The 22,035-nt window shown below is 37.5% G+C and overlaps 1 protein-coding gene across 1 annotated transcript in view; it reads right to left on the bottom strand.

Moving 5' to 3' along the window:
- Positions 1-19,550, bottom strand: part of LOC139954314 (uncharacterized) — a 31,101-nt gene extending 11,551 nt beyond the window's left edge. Inside the window, exons 1-13 of the mRNA XM_071954066.1 lie at positions 19,118-19,550; positions 16,146-16,391; positions 14,500-14,637; positions 12,646-12,794; positions 12,061-12,177; positions 10,875-11,193; positions 9,015-9,201; positions 8,535-8,596; positions 7,154-7,795; positions 6,118-6,399; positions 4,774-4,883; positions 3,617-3,836; positions 2,378-2,491 (exon numbers count right to left, since the gene is read on the bottom strand). Of these exons, the coding sequence (XP_071810167.1) occupies positions 2,378-2,491; positions 3,617-3,836; positions 4,774-4,883; positions 6,118-6,399; positions 7,154-7,795; positions 8,535-8,596; positions 9,015-9,201; positions 10,875-11,193; positions 12,061-12,177; positions 12,646-12,794; positions 14,500-14,637; positions 16,146-16,391; positions 19,118-19,283 (2,752 nt within the window). The 5' untranslated portion in view covers positions 19,284-19,550. The remainder of the gene's footprint in view (positions 1-2,377; positions 2,492-3,616; positions 3,837-4,773; positions 4,884-6,117; positions 6,400-7,153; positions 7,796-8,534; positions 8,597-9,014; positions 9,202-10,874; positions 11,194-12,060; positions 12,178-12,645; positions 12,795-14,499; positions 14,638-16,145; positions 16,392-19,117) is intronic.
- Positions 19,551-22,035: the final 2,485 nt, after the last annotated feature.

Raw genomic sequence — 22,035 nt, 5'->3', positions numbered from 1 at the left:
AAGAAAATAATGAACAAAAATAATACCCTTGATGCACAGCATTGTGTGCTTTCAGATGCATAATAAAAATACTTCATCTGAACACTTCTATTATTTGATTGAGAAAATACCTCTTTCCCCAAAACATCATTACTTCAGAGGGAGTCGTTTCTCATAATGTTTTATACCATCAACAGCTCTCCATTGCTCGTTTACCAAGTAAGTTTTTATGCTAACAGTCGTTTGGAGTATACAACCAATAGTTTCCACTGCCTTAAAGCCATTATACGCTTTTGGTAAACAGTATTGTCCAAGTCCCATACTTCGTGTATCACAACTTATATATAAAATAAAAATCTTGTAGAAATTTAGGCTCAATCGGACATCGGGAGTCGGGAGAAAATAACGGGAAAACCCACTCCTGTTTTCGCGCGTTTCGCTGTGTCATGACATGTGTTTCTAACAAATCCGTAATCTCGCTAACGAGAATTTATATTGTTTTACCGCTTTCTCAAAAAGTAAAGCATTTCATGGACTAAAATTTCAAGAGAAGTCTTTCACCATTACCTCCTGTAAACCATGTAAATTATTTGTAAATCTGTGAACTTTTTTTTTATTCCTGTACCGAAAGGGTCCAATGGCTTTTAAAGGTATGGGTCATAGATTGGTAAATACTCCAACAGATAATGAGCATCAAAACATACTTGATGAGGAGCACAATAGCTGCTGATAGTATACACAAAATAAATTTTTATGAGTGCAATGGTGCAAATATGTTCATGAGTTGAAAGATGGAATGTTCTATTCAACGAGGCGGATTTCTGTGGCCAGAAATGCAAATGAACCTCATTAAAGCCATTGGACACTTTCAGTAAACAGTATTGTCCAAAGGACAACACTTTGTGTATTACAACTTATATATAAAATAACAAACCTGTGAAAATTCAGGCTCAATTGGTCATCCGAGTCGGGAGAAAATAATGGGAAAACCCACACTTGTTTCTGCACGTTTCGCCATGACATGTGTTTATAAAATAAATCCGTAATTCTTGATATCAGGAATTGATAATATAATTGTTTCAATGTTTTCTCAAAAAGTAAAGCATTTCATGGAATAATATTTCAAGAGAAGTCTTTCACCATTATCTTCTGTAAAATTATTTGTAAATCTGTGAACTTTTATTATTTTTTCTGTTCCGAAAGTGTCCAATGGCTTCAAAGGAACATTACATAATTGTTTTGGGGTAACAAAACCATTGCTGGCAGTGTAAGCACTTTATGTAATCCAGCATTTACATAAACTGACAAACCTGTAGAAGTTTGAGATTAATCGGCCTCTGGGTCACAAGAAAATAGTGAAAACTAATTAAAACTCTCACTGTGTGATTATAACTCCAAATGGGAAATTAGTTTTATTTATTTCTCATCAAATATTACAATTCAGACAGAAACATTTCAAGGGATCTTTTCTACTATCATCTTCATTAGACTGTGTAAAGTTTATGTTAATCTTTGATCTTAAAGCCATTGGACCCTTTCGGTTCAGAAAAAAAAAAAAAAGTTCACAGATTTACAAATAACTTACAGAGTTTACAGAAGGCAATGGTGAAAGACTCCTCTTGAAATATTATTCCATGAAATGCTTTACTTTTTGAGAAAACAGCAAAACAATATAAATTCTCGTTAACGAGACTTACGGATTTATTTTAAACACATGTCATGACACGGCGAAACGCGCGGAAACAAGGGTGGAGATTTCCGTTGTTTTCTCCCGACCCCGATGACCGATTGAGCCTAAATTTTCACAGGTTTGTTATTTGATATAGAAGTTGTGGTACACAAAGTGTGGGCCTTGGACAATACTGTTTACCGAAAGTGTCCAATGGCTTTAAGACATGTTTTTTCTCACCAATTCTGTTTAATGTTCCTTTATCACTTGAATGGATTTAAATTTTGTGTGAAGATACCATGCACAGTATCTTCACACAAACTTCAAATAGCTAAAAAGTGATCACAGCCGTGATCACTTTTTTAGCTGTTCTACTCTCATTTTTGTACAGGAATATTTTGGTTCATCCCGGACTTTTGATAATATTTAGTCAAATTAGTCAAAATGGCCTTGAATTTTTACCCTTGTGACTGACAAAAAATCCACTTAACTATGTTTCACTCTGAAAAAGTAGTAAATGAACCCAACATCTTGTACATAAATTTAGAGACGCATTTTTCTCAGAACGATGTTATCTGACTTTTTTTGGGAAGTTGACAAAACCTTTGCTTTACGTGTAGTAAGAGACATGTAATTGTTTTCCCACTCACATCTAGACTCTATCTATTGGAAAAAATTATTACATCACAAAGTTAAGTTAATAATTTCCCTTTCTCTTCAAGCACTTACCCCTAAATGAGAGCGACGAGCACTGCTCGACAGTTTGGGCTGTTTGTCCGATTCTAGTCTGTGGAAAAGTCAGGTTTCTGCTTCCTGCAACGACTGTCGACTGCACACAGGAACCTGTGGGGAGGAAGATCAGCATTTATGTTTTTTTTTTTTTGGGGGGGGGGGGTTCAATCATGATAAAAAATATTTTCAGCTGACATCAACATTTGTCTTTAGTGTCAGGCAACAATTTTCTTTTATTTGGGTTGAACAATGGAAAGTTGAAGCACACCTTGTGACCTCCACCAACTGAGCTATCTAACCCTAATGTTATTATTATTACTATTTATTTGGCAGTTCACATAAAAATACAAATAATTTATACAAAAAGAATAAAACTCTTTTTATGATTAGTGATCTCCCTGTTGTATCATCTTTGTTCAGGATGCGTAAGAAGCCAAACAACCATAAGCTGGCATGTAGCCAGGGATCACACCAAAGTTTACAACAACCTATTTATTGGAAGTGATAAGACAGGGATCAACTCAAGGATGCGACTTTTTATTTCAAATATCAAGTAACAAACCAGTAGGGAAACTGACTGGGCATATTTTAATCTATAGTGTGTCGAACAATGAATGATTTAAAATAGTATTCCCTGCCACAGAAACCCCACTATTAGTCATAATGCTCTACATATACGGCTCAATAATCACTCTTTATATCGCCCTCTGTTGCCTGGTTGTTATGCAATGCGTGGGATTAGCCTTAGCGATGACCCAGTAGTACAGACACAAGCAGTATATGCAAATTGCTTGTGTAAATCTTTGACCAATCAGGTTGGAATTTGGATAAAGCCAAAACGTTGTTTTACTTCACGCAAAGGCAGAGAGACTCACTTTGGCACAGCTTTTACCACTGCATGCTTTACATCAAAAAGTCAACCAATTTTGTTTATCTATTTGGAGTCATCGACTATAATATTTGTTTTATAGACCTTTATCACGATGCGGCCATCTTGATTTTACTCAATTCCAACTCATTGTAACCAAACTAAGGCTGGACAAAATAATAGTCTAGTGCCATGTTTGCGTAGTGAAAGTTAGCATTCATTACGGTTTTGAAAACAGGAAACATAACCAAGATGGTGGCTGGACAAAATACTTGTCTTGTGCCATGTTTGCGCAGTGAAAGATAGCATTCATTACTGTTTTGAAAACAGGAAACATAACCAAGATGGTGATAGCGTAACACTCTTACCTATGTTCAACACTGTAGTGTTTTCAGGAACAAGGGAAAGTCCAAGTAGGTAGTTATTGGCCTGTGCTAACGCTAAGTTGATTTGACTCCCAAGTTCGGAATCTTGGAGGTTGGATTGCTGGAAGTACATGATGAGGTCTGTGATCACACTGCCTGGACGGAAGGCTATCACTTCAATGCTTGGAATCCCGGTCGGGCTCTCCAAAAACGGCCCCACAAACTAAGCAGGGAGACAGATAGAAATGCCAGTGTTATTACAAAACACCAGGGTTTGGACACAATGTGGAACATTTCTTTATCCGTTGAGCCACTGCTTTACCTTTTGCAGAAAAAGTCAAAGGCTTTAGGAGATAAATCTTGAAATAATAAAAAAAAATCCCAGAGATATGAAATGTCTTGGTTTAACCTTTTTAACTATTGGCGTATCATTAATTTGAAGAATCATTATATATTTGATAAGAACTGTGAAAATTAATGGCAAAAATACAAACTAACATTGTAAGAAGTACAGCAACTATATACTACATGTATAAAGCATTTTGAGAAACACATCACTTCAAAGTCTTATGATTATGGAAAAAGATATCACTTTTACGCCCCAAAATTTGACTATAAAGCTGTACCGCTTATCACTTCCTGCGTTGGACATACTGTGGACTTACTGTCTCTGGAGTTTCGGTGATTTTTTTTTAAAAGACGACCACCTTAAATTTCACAGGTCACCTTTTTTGTAACAAAGTACATTTATTTAGAATTAAAACAATTAAACAGTTCCAAAAACCGAAGGTAAAGACTATTGAATAACCCCTTTTTGCCATGAAAAGTCACCATTTTGTAGGGCAAACCATATGCGCGTCCAAACGCATACATCATTGAAGTACGCGGCACGCAACATTCCCGGTTTGATTTCTATGGCACATGCACGCGCACACGCACGCACAGACGCCATCTTGTAGGTCAGATATTTGAGCCGCTTGACGTCTTATTCAATACTGTCTCCTCTAATACAATGCCTTGAAAGACACAATCATCCCCAATCAACTCAAATTAGATCAAGGACAATTTCCTTTTAGTTTTTTAGTTTTTGTACAAATGTATAAGGTAAGTATTTTCAAATAGAAACAAGAAGTGAAATTTGAAAAGAAAATGACTGTTACCTGCTCCTGCAGTATCACTTTATTATCGTTGAAAGCTCTGCTATCTGGATCCAGCAAATCAGCTGTGAAGTTCATCGTAAGACGCACTGTTACCTTAAAGATTGAAGTACCTTCCAGGAAAGAACACAAAGATTGTAAACTTATGGGAAAATAATTTCTGACAGTTTCTAGATTTCCTTTTATTTGATGATGAATTTTTAATTTTTTTTGTAGAAATGATAGTATATAAGTTGGTCTTATAAATAAAACACTCCAAATAAACATGTGTTAAACGTGTTTCTCTTTTTACCAGTGCCAATAGAGTGCCTTATTGGTAGATATTTGTGCTCTACAAGCAGGTAAGATTTGAGTTGTGAAGCTGTGAAAATTTTCCGCCCCAGAAATGTACCCTGATGTCCAGGACGTCACTGTAGTATAAAACGAAAGTGTAAGGCCGCCAGGACTAGAAACATTACAGCCATTAAACACTTTTGGAACAGAGAAGAGAAAAAGTTCACAGATTTACAAATAACTTACAGGGTTTACAGAAGGTAATGGTAAAAACTTCTCTCGAAATTTTATTCCATGAAATGCTTTTCTTTTTGCTAAAACATTAAAACAACTATCAATTCTCCACATAGAGAATTACGGATTCATAGTAAACACGCCGAAACGTGCAAAAACAAGGGTGGGTTTTCCCATTATTTTCTCCCGACTCCGATGACCGATTGAGTCTAAATTTTCACAGGATTGTTATTTTATATATAAGTTGTGATACACGAAGTGTGCTCTTGGACAATACTGTTTACTGAAAGTGTCCACTGGCTTTAAAGGGGGGGGGGGGCTCCAAGGTCAAATGTTGTTTAGTAATGCACTAAGTTATCTTAAGAAAGAGTCTTTATGGAAGTCTCTAACTACTTGTTAAAATGGTGTAAAATGTCATTGTATTTTATATTCTTTTAGATCGAAACTTGAAAACATGATTTCATTTGATTCGCACAACAGATGGGTCCTTACTTCCAAAAAGGCCTTTTCACTTCAGCCAAAAATTCAAATTCAATGCCCTTTTGATTGAATATCATTAACATTCAAGAATGAAATAAAAACCCCATACAAAAAGGTACCCCTTATTTGAGAATTCAACATCGTTGGATGTTTTGTTTTCATAATCGACTTCATGCAAAACTTGTAATCTGTTTTTCACATGACCCAGAGTAGATGGCCGATCGATCTCAAACTTCTACAGGTTTGTTAGTTATGGTGGATTACATAAAGTGCTTACACTGCCAGCATGTGACTATTAGCAAAACCCAATTCTGTAAGGTTCCTTGAACAGGTGGGGGAAATACTTTTTGATGTTCTTACCTGCAATAGTGAGAAGTGCTGGTTTGGTCTCGACTGTCCTATCCATAAAAAGTCCTCCACCTCTGCCAGTGCAGATGTAGAATCCCTGGTCCAAATAGTTAATATTCTTAAAGGGAAGTACGTTACCACTCTTAACAAGTTGTCGTCCTGGTGCGGGGGCAACCTTGAACCAATTATACTCCACTGCATTTTCTATCTCACACACCAATGTTGTTGGCAAGGAATTATCAATCGACGTTGAGTTGACTTCTACAGATCTTGGGGGATTCGTGATCACAGGCTCTGTTGTCGTAAGTATAAGAACGTCATCAGTTAAGAATCAAACAAACATTTGTCACCACCATCCTCTCTGACCAAAATGGTTTGGTAAAAGAACAACAGACAGTGACTGGTTTAACCATTTTAATGGTTAAAAGCACACATTTTCCCACATTGTACTGAAGCTTGAGTTCAAAGGTCCATTTTACAATCTCTATTGCCAACTTGAAGATTTCTTTTTGGAGAAAATTAAGAAAAACAAACTGCCTTACTGAATAAACAGCAGAGTGTGACTGAATTGAAAAACATTACAAGAAAAAAAAATAAAATTGGTACAATTTGTTTTCATTGTGTAAATATTTTTGTTGTATATCTTTTACAATTTGTAAATTTTATATTCAAATCTTCTCTATTTTAATAATCTCTTAATGTGTTTTTGTACTCTTTGAACTCTGAATTGTATTTTTATATTTTGTAACTTTGGATGCGAAGTTTGATTTTTAATAAACCAATAATGACTTTTTTTTATCAATAATCTGGTTTTGCTTGTGTTTAAATGTTTTTTGTGTGATTTTTAAATGTTTCAGTGCAATCTCATTTTATGTTGTATAATTAGATTTTTATCGTTGGCAGGAGTCTGATTTTACACATCTTTTGATGACAGTTTTTATACTCAAGTTTTCACCTTGACAGCCCCTGGACAACTTGTAACTATTGTGTATATGTATCAAGATTTAAAATTAAAAAATAAATAAATAAAATAAATACTAATACAAACCGGTAGTTGCAAAATTCTGGCAGACTCTGTAAGCCTCGAGTGCATAGTTTGGCTCACTGCTACAGCCTGCCGCTTCAAACTCTTGCTGCTTGCGTGACCACGCATTAAAGTGACCGCTACAGATAGAATCGCTACTGTTCATACATCCAATAGTAGACACGGACACCTGCCCTTCTAATGACCCCTGCTGTTCACCCTCTGCCGGCTGGTTTAGATACACTACAGATGCAGAAATGGTGTTGCTCTGATTCAACAACACGGGGGGATCCAATTTAAAGACGGTATCATAATACTGCGAAACGTAGACACCCTCATAATCGCGGCTGTATATGATGGTTTGAATGATGTCTCGTTTTCTTCTACTAGGTTGGACGAGGCCCTCCTCGAAGGTGACCCTGACGGGCGGTAGAATAGTCACTTGCCCAGGAGCCGCTGCATTGGGGGGGCTGCTGCCCTCACTTCTTTGATTATCGCCCAGTGAGCTGATTCTTAGCTCAAAGGCAAACACATTCGGTCCTTTGAAGAACACATACGAACTTTGATCAACTTGAAAGCCGGGCCTCGAACCCTGAACAACACAGTCAGACGATTGCTCATAAAGGAAACTTTCCCTCTCCCTAAACAGTTGATCACATTCATCATCTATTCATAAGATGAAAACAAATTATTAGGAAAGTGAAAGTTATTCTCTTGGTAGGGAAAACACTTTATTGGTTTTTCTCTTGAAGAAAGGCAGAAGGGGGTGGGAAAACTTTCTCAGACTGAATTTTGAAAAAGTTGAAGTTGAATTTTTTATTTTTTAATGAAACACAAAAGTTATTAATTAAATATATCATACATGAACTTCTGGGACTTGTTTATTGTTTCAGTTTTATCTCTTTGTCTTGTTATCTACGTTTGATGATTTTCCTAAGCACTAAAAAAGTTGTAAATATATATAGCAAAAAATAGTTAATGGCCTGACGTTTCGACCCTAGCAGAGTCTTTCTCGAAGGCTAAATGACAACACAACAAACATGAACAGGTAACTAAGTGAAACAAAGGCAGTGAAGTGGAAATACATGAATGGGGTTAGAAAGCATGCATAAAGAAGCAGGGGGTAAACAATGAATAGGGGGACAAGAAAGGGGGGAAGGGAAGGGACTGGCTTGACCACAAGCAAGAAGATGGAAACACAAAGGACAACATCAAGGGTGGTGAGGTTGGGTAAAAAGTAATTAATTAGTGAATGAGGCTCAGGCTAAAAGGCTAGGGGAAAAAAAATATATATATAGGTCGGTTGTCTGATTTGTGATACTTTTTGGGTACCGAAAATAGATTGAACATGTGCAATAAAGGCATTTTTGGAATACATAAAATAGACTGTTATTAAGTAACTTACTCCACGGAGCCACAATAACAGCCTGCTCAGATCGCACAGTTTTGTCGAGGACACAGACGAAACTGCAATTGAATACACACGAACAACTTGATCAAACATACCTCAAATAATTAGATTTCAATCCCATGAATTACTTTTTGGTGACTATTACGTATGTGGGAAGTAACCATTGAGCGATCCTTTGCTTGAGCTCTGAATGTTTAAGCTTGAGACCAGAAGCTGTTTACCCATAAGTAAATTTGTGAGTTTGTAGCAGAAATTTTTTCCAAAAATGGGCACGGAATGTGCTCCAGAAATATCAACATGAATAGTTTAAGAGTAATTATAAATATGAACAGAAGATTTGCAGGTACAACCATGTGTAAATCTCTATTGAGGAAGTACTGGCTCTAAAAACAGTCGATTTGGTCTTGATGTTTCGAACATTATACTCTGCTCGTCTTCAGGAGAATGGAGTGTTAATTAAAGAGTTTAATATACCTTTGTTCTTGTTCGCTAACGAATAAGGAATGAACAGCAACTCCTAAGCCAGATGCAACAAGCAGCATCTCCGAATCATACCATTCAACAAGTGTTGCCAGCTGGCCTGATGCCTCACATCGTATCCTGACCATGTCCTCAACGAAAGAATACTGACTGGGACTTATAAAGCTAAACTCTGGCGGAGCTGAAACAAAAATGTTGAACAAGTAGACAAATCAGGGCTTTCTTGCAAATCAATATAAGTACAAAATTTTAAAAATATTGACCACTCCAAACCCAATCTTTGTACTGGGCTAAATCAATCACAAGAACCAGCTAGGTCTGCTCTCAAAGGTACCCATTTCCCCCTTGGTGGAGAAAAGCAATTATACTTAAGTGCCTTGCTCAGGAACACAAGTGTCACAACCAGGATTCGAACCCACACTCTGCTGAACAGAAGCACCAGAGCTTGAGTCTGGTGCTCTTACCTGCTCGGCCACGACACCCTAGTTGAGCCATTATACAAACACCCTGTGCAGTTGACTTGTTTCAAAATGGTTGGTCAACTCACCAAGAGTAGAGCACTATAAAAGTGATATTCATTTACCCCTAAGTTCCGGTAACCCTATTGTAACCGAACTGTTTTGACAAAAACAACAGTTGGTGACAAAAAAAGACAGATATCCTCAATTGACATACAATGGGTCTTACCAAACCCCTTACAAAAATTCAGCCTTTTTTATTGGTCCAAGATCGCGTCGCAAGATATGTCTCATTTCTATCTAGCAGACGGTCATGCGGACAAGGTAATATACCTGTGCGTAGCAACTTATGTACTATCCTTTGACAACCAATGACGAAGATTATATCATTTACAGCAAATGAAAAGCAAACATTTTCTCTGAGTTAAATTGTAAATGTACTACACACCACAGGCATTTAAAAGCAAGCCTTTCTGGCTTCTGTATGCCCCCGTGCAGATTTGCTTTGTATCCATGATACATTTTTTCTTTCCAATTTTAATTAATTAATTTATTCTTGACTGTGTTATACAACAAAAGTGTTCAATTGAAAAAAATTGTACTGAATTGTTTTATTATTCTCCTTTTTTGACCGAAAAGGAAATGAATATTGATTGAATTGAAATTGAACACATAAAAAAAAAATGTTCTTTATCTAATTGTTTCCTTGGTGTGATATTTAAACTCAAAACACTTTATTTTACACATGGTGCTCAACAGTTCTCGACCTCTGGCACTTCGGAACTTTCCACCTCAAGCTGAAGGAATTGCAAATTTTATTTTACCATCATGGAAATCATTTTATATCAAACCTTTTTCTTTCAATAATGGTAAGTTTGAGTATTGAGGGTGCACACGGACAAACTAGAGCTATGTTATAAAATTAATGGTCTTTTTGCTCATCAACTGGAGCACTTTTTCGTTTGTACGTGTATCAAGCTTGGATCGACTAGGTTCCCTAAAGAAAGGAAGACACTAGACACTTTTGGAAATTGTCAAAGACTCAAAGTTGGTGTATCTCAACATATGCATAAAATAATAAACCTTTGAGCTCAATCTGTCGTCAAAGTTGTGAGATAATAAGGAAAGAAAAAAACACGCACGTCGCACGAAGTTGTGTGTTTTCAGATGCTTCATTTCGTGACCACAAATTCTTAATCTGATGTCGCGAAATCAAATTCGTGGAAAACTGCTTCTTTCTCGAAAACTACTTCACTTCAGAGGGAGCTGTTTCTCACAATGTTTTATACTATCAACCTCTCTTCATTACTTGTAATCAAGAATGGTTTTATGATAATAATTATTTTGAGTAACTACCAACAGTGTCCAATGCCTTTATAAATAAGATAATACTCACAGAAACAACTCATGTACAGCTCGTCATAGAGATTATTCCGTTCAGGAATGCCACACTGTGCAGAAAAGGTGCCTACTATGCCTATAACCTCCGTTTTCCAGTTGTTGTACTGACTAAGACAAATAGCATCCCCACAGCCACTCACAAAGGTCGTGAAGTTAACTGAGACACAGTCGAGGCAAGGTGTCTGGACGGGGAACATCGTGGGATTGGTTAAGACGTTATCCGTGTACTCTATGCTCAGTAGAATCTCTTCATTTGGCAAGACTCGAAGGGGGACACGGAATTCCCTTTGCACCAATGAGGATCTTAGAGACAGCTGTTTGAATAAATGGAAAAGTAGCATTGAATGGTGAGGTATACATCAACATAAGTTTTGTTGGAGATCACCATGTGTGAATCTACCTGCCAGGAAGAGTTTGTTCTTTACAGAGCTGTCTTTCTATATTCTACTACCACGAAGTAGAATTTAGCGGATTGTTCGGGAGACTTCTCAGTTCTGAAAAGAACTGTCCTGCTTTTTAACTACTACCAGGGCGGAAGGTATAATATTGGCTACTTTAGCTTATGGGATCGCTATTAACTGCACTACCAGAGAGAGTTCTTAAATGGGTCTTAATGTTTGACTAGCTTGCTATAGTCATCGTCTGGAGACATTTAATCACTTCATGTCGAATGATATTATATCCGCAGGGGCAGATTGCCACCTAACTCTTGGGACGAAACAGGCTTAATAATAATAAGAAGAAGAAGACTTGTAATGCGCATATTATATCCACCCTGCTGGGTGTTCAAGGGGCAGTAAAACCAAAAACATAACAAAAACAAAGACAAAACAGACACAACAAAATTAGTCCTCGAAAAACCTGTGACAAAAGATAAGTTTGAATTTTAGATTTGAATTTTGTGGTACAAAGACAAGATCGAAGGTTAGGTGGTAGAGAGTTCCAGACACGTGGCACAGCTGAGTGTCAAGACTTGGGTTCAATGAGGAGAAGCATGGAGCTTGATCCAAGATTCCTGGATAGAGTGTAAACTTGAAGCATTTCAGAAATAAAGTGGGGAGGCTACTCCCTTTACGTGACAGTCCGTATGGGCGTAGCCAGGAGCAGAATACACTTCCTTAAGAAAAAAGGCTTTACCTGTGACCTGACCACCAACAAAAGATAACTGGAAATCAACTTACGAATATCCTGACTGTATCGGTTTGTTTTGACTCTGTCAAATTGACTGTTATAAAAGCAGTAGCCCTTTCGAGCCCAGCTTCTCCAATGTTGACAAGGTTGTTCAACTGAAGCTTAATCTGTGTATCGGTGAAAAAGAAAAATCACTTTATAAAGCCCGGTTCATACTTCCTGCGAATGCAAATGCGATACGAATGTTGACGTCACAAATTTCGCAATGAATAATTTGCAGCAGTTCAACTCTGCTCAACCCACTTGCGAATATCGGTGCGAAAGGAGGTTGTGACGTCACATTCGCTTCGCATTCGCAGGAAGTATGAACCGGGCTTAAGCAGGGGAAAAAAATATTTGAAAGCAACTTTTTCTGAAATATTTCACTGAAAGTTATAAACACAATAGGGATTTGCTGAATGCAATATATCCTAAGATTATTCAAAATTGCAGACTCAAATGGCATGTTTACTGGTCCTGCTTCTGGCTAGTCACTGAAAAAGTAATGAGCAAATCCCGATTGGTCCTTTATCGAAACTGCTCCATTTCAAAATTACACCTATCCAACATGTCCAAGACGATTTTCATTCACTCACCCCAAACAGGAATGTGGTAGACGTAGCATCAGATGGTGCAGTGTATCTAAGGATTGTACTTGAGTCCTCCCGGGTTTCAGCACCTGTTGCATTTATCCAGCTGCTTAGCTGCGAACATGCCGTGACAAAGACAGAATCGTCGCAACCTCCTAAAAAAGCAAAACAGATATCTTTATAGGAAGAAACTATATAATTGTTTGTTGAAAACTGTAAATTAATTTCACTCAAACCACAACATAAAATATTAAATTAGTTAGTTCTGGAAGCAGAACTTGAATTACACACTGAACACAAAGGATAGCCTCTGTTGCATGCCCCTCGTAGTAGACCTTATCACAAATACTCAGTGCCCAGGCAGTGGAATAAGGTGCATGCTAGTATAGCTAGAGATCAAGTTTAATCGAGATCTGTTGTGTTAGACTAGCATGCATCTCAGTTAACAGTTAGCACTTCCGCAATGGGTATTCGTGAAAAAGTCTACGGCCTAAAGTTTCTACAGCTGAATTAGCTTCACGGAGGCATCAAAAGTGATTGCCTCCATGCCTGCTGGTCAATACTTGTGCCCTAGAAATGCTCCGATAGAAATTTACAATTTCCTCATATGGGGGCCTAGAGTGCCCTTTATACCAAAGGGAAAATATGGCTGCCCCTGCCCTTTCAAAACCGAGGCATACAGGCCTGCAACAGAATTCAATGGAAATGTCCTTTTGCAATAAAGGAAAACGGCTTTCGGGTACTTTTTCAAAATGTCCATAGATTTACATTAAACTTACAGGGTTTTAAGATAATGATAACAGAAAGCTTCCCTTCAAATATTACTTACTGAGGTGCTGTAGTTTTTGAGAAATGAGTGAAAACAATTAATGAAAATTCGTTTGCAAATGATTAAAATAGTTTTCGTCTTATGAGACGAAAATTATTTTCATGACATTGTTTTACTCATTTCTCAAACACTACAGCACCTCAGCACGTAATATTTTCGGTGAAGCTTTCTACTATCATTATCTTCAAACTGTGTAAGTTGAGTGTAAATCTGTGGACATTATGTTTTTTGCCCTACAAAAGTTATGTAAACCCTTAAGATGAATTCTGGGCCTGCTTAAATTTGCATGGGGATTAAGAATGTAAATGAGTACTTTATGTACAGATGAGTGTAAGCACTGAATACTCATAGGCTACTTTTCTGAGTTCTGTAAAGAAAAAACAAAACAAAAACAGGCATATATACTAAAGTGGGATTCGAACCCGCGACATTTGCCAATCTAGAGCAGGTTCCAATTTCATGGCTCAGCTTACCACTGAATTCTGCACTAGTTGTGTAAGCGCAGTTGATAGATCTTGGAGGACACATGCCTTAAGCAACAATTCCCAGCTAACCTGCTCTGTTAATGTTTTAGAGTGAAAAAAACACTCGTTTTCTCCGCCGTTTCTTTCAAAGAGCCATATGGCGGACAACTCTTTATAGATTGAAAGGCAGGTACTATTAACTCGATATAGAGTGAAGGTCGTTCCAAATTCACTCAAAAAGAGTGACACAGATCACAGATTGACTTTCACTCTCAAAAGAGCGAAACTGACACCACTCGAACAAGAGAGTGAAATGTTCATTCCCTTACATTAAGAGAGTGTGAAATATGCTTTGAACGTAAGCATGGAATTCCCTGCTTTTGAAAGTGTTTGCCAAGGTAAGTAGGGAGCCATGAAATGGGCCCAGATGTCTTACCAACTATACCACCGACCATAGCCTGGTGCTAGAGGCAGTTCCGATCCTATAGTTTGGCAGATATGGGTTCATTCAGTTTAAGGACCCAGCAAAAAAAGAATTCCCCCCTACAAACCCTCTATTGTACCTACCTCTGGTAAATCCGCAACCTTCCCCGAAAAGTTCATCAACCCTGGACCCATCTCCGCAGTCATTGTATCCGTCACACTCTGTGTTTCCTGGCAGACAGACACCATTTGAACATGCTATTTCTTCTGAATTTGAACACTCTGCAAAAAGAAAAAATTAAAGAAAAATTATAGGATGTAGATGCCGAGCATTTTTTACATTTGTTTTCTTCATTTTATTCTTTGACCAGATACATGTATCCAATTCAATTCAGTTCAAAACATTTAAACCAAATTAGCAACAACTGGCAACACTTTAGACTTGTGGACAAGTCGTTAAATCGGCCCCACGCGCTGAGATAGTGGTCTCGCGAGATCACTGCTCTCGCGCGAACTGATGGCTCCCCGATTTCGATAATGAGGAGTTGAAATCGGGGAGCCATCAGTTCGCGCGAGAGCAGTGATCTCGCGAGACCACTATCTCAGCGCGTGGGGCCGATTTAACGACTTGTCCACAAGTCTAGCAACACTTGGGCTCAACATACCAAAAAAACTATTAATTTATTACTGTATTCAGGTATAATACATTTTAGGTGTCCTGGCCAAGACTGATGTGCTGGAAACCTCTCTTGTTTTTTGCATTTTATTTACTCTACTTACATGAATTTGTGTGTCCTCTGTATCTTGTTATACTAATTAAAGCCATTGGATTTTTTCGGTAAACAGTGTTGTCCAAGGCCCACACTTTGTGTACCACAACTTCTACATCAAATAACAAACCTGTGAAAATTTAGGCTCAATCGGTCATCGGAGTCGGGAGAAAACAACGGAAAAACCAACCCTTGTTTCCGCACGTTTCGCAGTGTCATGACATGTGTTTAAAATAAATCCTTAATTCTCGTTAATGAGAATTTATATTGTTTTGCTGTTTTCTCAAAAAGTAAAGCATTTCATGGAATAATGTTTCAAAAGAAGTCTTTCTCCATTGCCTTCTGTAAACCCTGTAAGTTATGTGTAAATCTGTGAACTTTTATTTTTTTTCTGAACTGAAAGGGTCCAATGGCTTTAACGATTATTATACTAATTAACGAGCATGCAAGCCTACATGTACATCACTCGCCATCTGATTTAATTAATACTAATATTCTACATAAGAGAAAATCCTTTGTCCTTTAATATTATGTATGACTGGCAGTATTCAACCAAACTGTTTTTCATGAGCGCAGTGAAGTAGCACTAGCATCTAATAACTCTTTCAGCCCCAGGGGAAAAAAATGTACGATCTTTTTTATATGTACGAAAATGAATATCAAGAATGTCCTTTGTGTTTTGTGTAATTTATTGTTCATGGCGTTAGTCAACCGAACGGTCTTTTTCATGGGCGTAGCAAAGATAGCATTGTATAACTCTTTAAGTCCCGAGGTCGAAAATGTATTCTTTGACTATACCAAGAATATCCGTGTCCTTTTGTGTCATTTATTTATTCTGGTGTTATTAATTAAACCAAACATAGCAAAGTAGCATGTAATAACTCTTCCAGTGCCAGAGCGAAAATGTACAATCTATTTTACACACTAAAAAAGGGTTATCAATCGTACGAGCCAAAATATAATGTTATCAGGAGAGGGATTACCCTAATGAGAAATACTATTCAATAAAGTTATACTTACGTGTTTGCACAGATACATTGAATGCACAAATGGCTACGTTGTTCCTGTTGTTCAAATCAGTGAAGTTGTACACAACTTCTAAACTTTCTTCGACACTTAAATATGTCCCTGATCCTTCTACATTTGTTTTTCTTTCGATCTGCCCTTCAGCATATGGTTCTGGCCACCTTATGTTTCGCCCTGGTTCTCCTGTAAACTCAACGATATCCTCTGTTGGACAATCCTCTATAATGATCGGGGTCGACACTGAAAATTAAAAAGAATAATTATAAGAATAAAAATATTATGGAAGTGTCGTGGCCGAGCGGTTAAGAGCACCGAATCCAAACTCTGGTGTTTCTGATCAGCAGAGTGTGGGTTGGAATCCCCAGCCGTGACACCTGTGTCCTTAAGCAAGACACTTAACCATTGCTTCGTCCTTCGGATGGGACGCAAAGCCGTTGGTCCCATGTGTTGTGTAATGCATGTAAAAGAATCCAGTGCACTTTTCGAAAAGAGAAGGGGTTCGCCCCGGTGTTCCTGGTTGTGGAACCAAATATTGAGTCTCTTGCTCATACGTAACGTGGTTTTGGTCCATTCAAGACTGTGCACGTCTCGCTCGCGCCTTCAACAACTAATTTAATTTCTATGAAATATTCAGTTTAATTAGTACATCATGAAAAAATCATTAAATGTTTTTATAAAGGCCTAATAAATAACAATTCATGTCTCAATTTTGATTTTACTGTCATCTCAACATTATGAACACAACTTTAGGTAGGCCTATTGTAGATCAGACAAAGCAATTCAATGTTCGTCATTTCCATTTTATTTCTAGAACAAGCTAATGATTTTATTGTTTCCATAGTTCTAGAACAAGCTAATGATTTTACTGTTTCCATTATTGAACTTCTAGAACAAGCTAATGATTTGATTGTTTCCATATAGTTCTAGAACAAGCTAATGGTTTTATTGGTTCCATAGTTCTATAACAAGCTAATGATTTTATTGTTTCCATAGTTCTAAAACAAGCTAATAGTTTTATTGTTTCCATAGTTCTAGAACAAGCTAACGATTTTATTGTTTCCATAGTTCTAGAACAAGCTAATGATTTTATTGTTTCCATAGTTCTAGAACAAACTAATGATTTTATTGTTTCCATGGTTATAGAACAAGCTAATGATTTTATTGTTTCCATAGTTCTAGAACAAGCTAATGATTCTATTGTTTCCATAGTTCTAGAACAAGCTAATGAGTTTATTGTTTCAATAGTTCTAGAACAAGCTAATGATTTTATTGTTTCAACAGTTCTAGAACAAGCTAATGATTTTCTAGTTTCAATAGTTCTAGAACATGCTAATTGTTTTATTGTTTCCATAGTTCTACAACAAGCTGATGATGTTCTTGTTTCAATAGTTCTAGAACAAGCTAATGACTTTATCGTTTACATAGTTCTAGAACAAGCTAATGATTTTATTGTTTCCATAGTTCTAGAACAAGCTAATGATTTTATCGTTTCCATAGTTCTAGAACAAGCTAATGATTTTATTGTTTCCATAGTTCTAGAACAAGCTAATGAGTTTATCGTTTCCATAGTTCTAGAACAAGCTAATGATATATTTTTTCCATAGTTCTAGAACAAGCTAATGACTTTAAGAACTAGACAAATACAGCAAACAAAATACACAAACATAATCTACGTCCTGTTACAGTCATTGAACCATTAAAGGTCACATATTTTTTTTACCACAGTTTTTGTAAATCTGTGGTTTTACTCAACCATCTGCTTTAAAAGGTATGTCTTCTTCCTGCACCAACGCAGAGTCCATCCTTCCTCCGTGATTGATTGTACATAATGTAATTTAATTAGTTCTAGAACAAGCTAATGATCTTATTGTTTCCATATAGTTCTAGAACAAGCTAGTGATTTTATTGTTTCCACAGTTGTAGAACAAGCTAATGATTTTATTGTTGTTACCTCAATGCCTACTACTTCCTAGCCCTAGAGTAATCACGGACTCCTTTCGTTTGTAGCGACTCGAAAGGAGTCCGCGATCGATAAGGGCTACCTAGCCCTAGTAGGAAGCCGATCAGTGAACCTACTTCTAGAAGCTAAAATAGAGGGGGGGGGGGGGGGAGGGGGGGGGGGGGCTTATTATAGTTTCTAGAAGTACATGTACTGTAATAACCCCAATCCTCCAATCACTCCATTGGCTACCAGTTTCACAACGGATAATCTACAAGACTCTCATTCTTACCTTCAAAGCACTCCACAACCTTGCCCCTTCGTACATACAGGACCTCGTTCATTGTCATCAACCCACACGCACCCTTCGTTCCGCATCCCTTAACCTCTTGCAACTGCCCTCACCTCCTCGGACATCTACCTATGGTGGCAGAGCCTTCAGTATCGCTGCCCCCTCCTTATGGAATAAGCTTCCATCACATCTTAAGGACTGTTCATGTATTGACATTTTTAAGCGTCATTTGAAGACATACCTTTTTAGGCAATATTATTTTAAATAATTGTTTTTGTAGAGTTGTTTCTACTTTTTTACTGGCTGGTCCAGATTTGCCTTGTAGCTTTTTTGTAATTGTCTTTTTAAACCGTTTTCTTCAGAAACCCTCTGTATTGTAATGTTGTATTTTGTAAATTGTTTTTTTACCTTTGTATCTAGCGCTTTGAGGCCTTATTTGGCAATTTGGCGCTTTATAAATATCTTTATTATTATTATTATTATTATTATTATTATTATTATTATTATTATTATTATTATTATTATTATTATTATTATTATTATTATTATTATTATTATTATTATTATTATTATTATTATTACTGTGAACCTAAATGGTGCCACTGATGAGTCCAACCCAGACTAAAAGCACATGTTTCTTCTTCCTCCATGATTCTTGCTAATGGAGGTACTCCTAGACGGATAGCGGAACGAAACCACATCTCAAGGAGTACCGTGAAGGATCACTGTACGTACCTGTTTCAGTGGTTGGTTGAACCGTAGACGAAGGAGTCTGTGCACTTGTAATATTACTTGTGTCCACCGTAGTCATGAGAGTCTGTGTTGGCGGTGTCACCTGTGACTGTCCACTGGCCAGCACCATCACCAATATTGCCAGACCCAAAAGACACCCCCGCTGCATGATAGTACTCAAAAAGTTGTGATCCCGTGAGTGAAGTCACTGTGTTGGTTTATTATCTTCTACTATCTTCTACTACTGACAAGTTCCTTCTGACTCACGTCAGTCAATCGTCAAAATAAGTTTGGAAAAGACGCCAGTGAAAGTACGAAAAGATATCTCCTAATTGATTGTTGAGTAATTCCTAAACTCATGTCACCTGCAAGGGAGTTCGTCTTTACTGGACAGGACTTAACTGTGTGTATGGGTCAGAAGGGAGTGTCTATCCGGTATACACTTGCTACCTACTGTGTTGTGTGGTACACAACACGTACGGTGTGTGTGCACTCAACTGTGTCCGCCTGTGATGACCCTGACCGCCTCAAGGCCCCAATTCGCTTCGCACAAACAAAATAACAAAAGCCTACAATAAAAATTCCGGTGAAGACTTTTTATGACTCATCACTGTTCACACAAAGAAAGGAACACCCCCATGCTCAACATTATTCCTCCACACTTCATCGGCCTCGTGATTTATTGATAGTATATAGTATATTGTTTCCACAGTTGTAGAACAAGCTAATAGTATATCGTAACTTTAATTATTCGTGGACAATTACTTCTTTCTCGAAAACTCGTTGCACTTCAGAGGGAGCCGTTTCTCACAATGTTTAATACCATCAACCTCTCCCCATTTCTCATCACCAAGAAAGGTTTTATGCCAATAATTATTTTGAGTTATTACCAATAGTGTCCACTGCCTTTCGCTTAAAATTCTACTTTTTCAGTGACTTAAAATTCCAAGCAATGTCCAGCAGTCGATTTTCACGAAACGCTTGGATCAATCCTATTTCGAGTTAGGACGAGTAACTTGATGAGTTCAATGCGTACTACGTATTTGGATACGGAATTGAACCCGTCCTGAGTCAAGGATTAATCCTAATTTAGGAAGATCTTTGATGAAATCGGTATCATAAATGAAGGATGGTCAGTACGAGCACATTGCATACTTCAACCAGTGGTATAACTCGATTATGCATAAATACACAAAACATGGTCGGTATACCACATTTTAAAGGCACTATAGTAGACACCATCTGTAATTGACCATTGCATCTACAATACATGTACATCTGTAATACATCTACATGCACATGTATGAAGATGGTCCTATTCGAAGTTACATTTTACAACTGAGAGATCGACTATGACGTGACACATTAACAGGTTTATTGAGATAGCGCTCGCACCGCCCAGCAAGATCATAGCGGTCGTGTAAATAAAAAGTATAGTAAATACTGACATGTAAGGAAAGTACCAGCAACACTTTTGTTACTCAAAATAAATCATTTCAAAGTAAAAGCATTTTCTCAATACCGTATTAATAAATTACTGCAAATACTTATGATACCAAGCTGTCCGCCATGGCTTAAAGGAACACGTTGCCTTGGATCGGTCGAGTTGGTCTTTGAAAAGCGTTTGTAACCGGCTTTTTATAAAATGCATATGGGTAGAAAGATGTTGTAAAAGTAGAATACAATGATCCACACAAACATGCCTCGAAATTGCACGGGTTTTCTTTTACCTCGTCGACTAACACGGTCGGCCATTTATGGGAGTCAAATTTTTGACCGTGTTAGTTCGCACAGTTAAGGGAAAAACACGCAATTTCGGGGCAAATTTGTGTGGATCATTGTATTCTACTTTTAAAACATCTTTCCAACCATATGCATTTTGAAAAAAACCGGTTACAAACGCTTTTTATAGACCAACTCGTCCGATCCAAGGCAACGTGTTCCTTTCAGGGCTGTTAAGGTGATATGGACAACCACCTATATATCAAATAACAACATACTTCAGGCAGTATGAGACCTTTTATTGTGCATCTGAAAGCATGCATAAAGTTATGCAACAAGGGTGTTGTTTCTTTATTATTCTCTTGCAAATTCGATGACCAATTGAGCCCGTATTTTCCCAGTTTTTTTCAAACTGGTCTCTGACAATTTTTTTACGAGTTGTACATTTTTGCTGGTGTCGGAGGGGCAGTCACGTTCAATGTATGGCATGGACGTTGTTACCAAGATTGGTATCATATTACTTTGGCACTGGGTTTAAAAGTGAAATTTGAAACCGGCAGCCGCAGGTTTAACGGGAAATCGTCGTACTTATTCGAGACATAAGAATTTGTAGTAAGCAACAGGAAGTTTCACCGACCTCTTTACACATGTCCTTGGCTACTGAGATTTTAAAGTCACCTGGAAATATATTCATATTTTTACTTCAAACATTAGAGTATATGTTTCTGAACAGTAAAATAATTTTTGGAATAATTGTTTTTAACGATTTATATGTAAAAAAAAAAAAAAAGAAAAAAAAGAAAAAAAATGTTGTGTGGGGGTGACTTCGCCTACCCTTTTGTGACGTCAACGAGGCAGACTTTGTCTCAATCGAACATCGAACACACGAACGTACGTTACGAACAAGTTTTTTTCTTGCATTTTTCTGGCAATGTCGACCAGGTGTATTGCTGCTGTATGCAGCAAAACAACTAAAGATGGGGTCTTTTCCAGCGCTGTGCAGCAAACACTTCGAGCCGTCGTGCTTCGAGAGTCCGGAATACCCTACCTACACATTTTGACATGAAGAGAAAAGTTCTTTTCTAAAACATGACGCCATCCCAACAATTTTTCCAGCTAGTGGGGAAGTCGAAGAAGGTACCTGAAGGACGTAACGAGCCTAACGGAGCATTTGTTTAACGTCGAAAAAAAATCGGGTA

This window comes from Asterias amurensis, chromosome 2, assembly GCF_032118995.1.
Source record: "Asterias amurensis chromosome 2, ASM3211899v1".
In the NCBI taxonomy this organism is placed as follows: domain Eukaryota; kingdom Metazoa; phylum Echinodermata; class Asteroidea; order Forcipulatida; family Asteriidae; genus Asterias; species Asterias amurensis.
The sequence above is the reverse complement of the archived record's forward strand: the minus strand, read 5'-3'. Positions and strand labels throughout refer to the sequence as shown.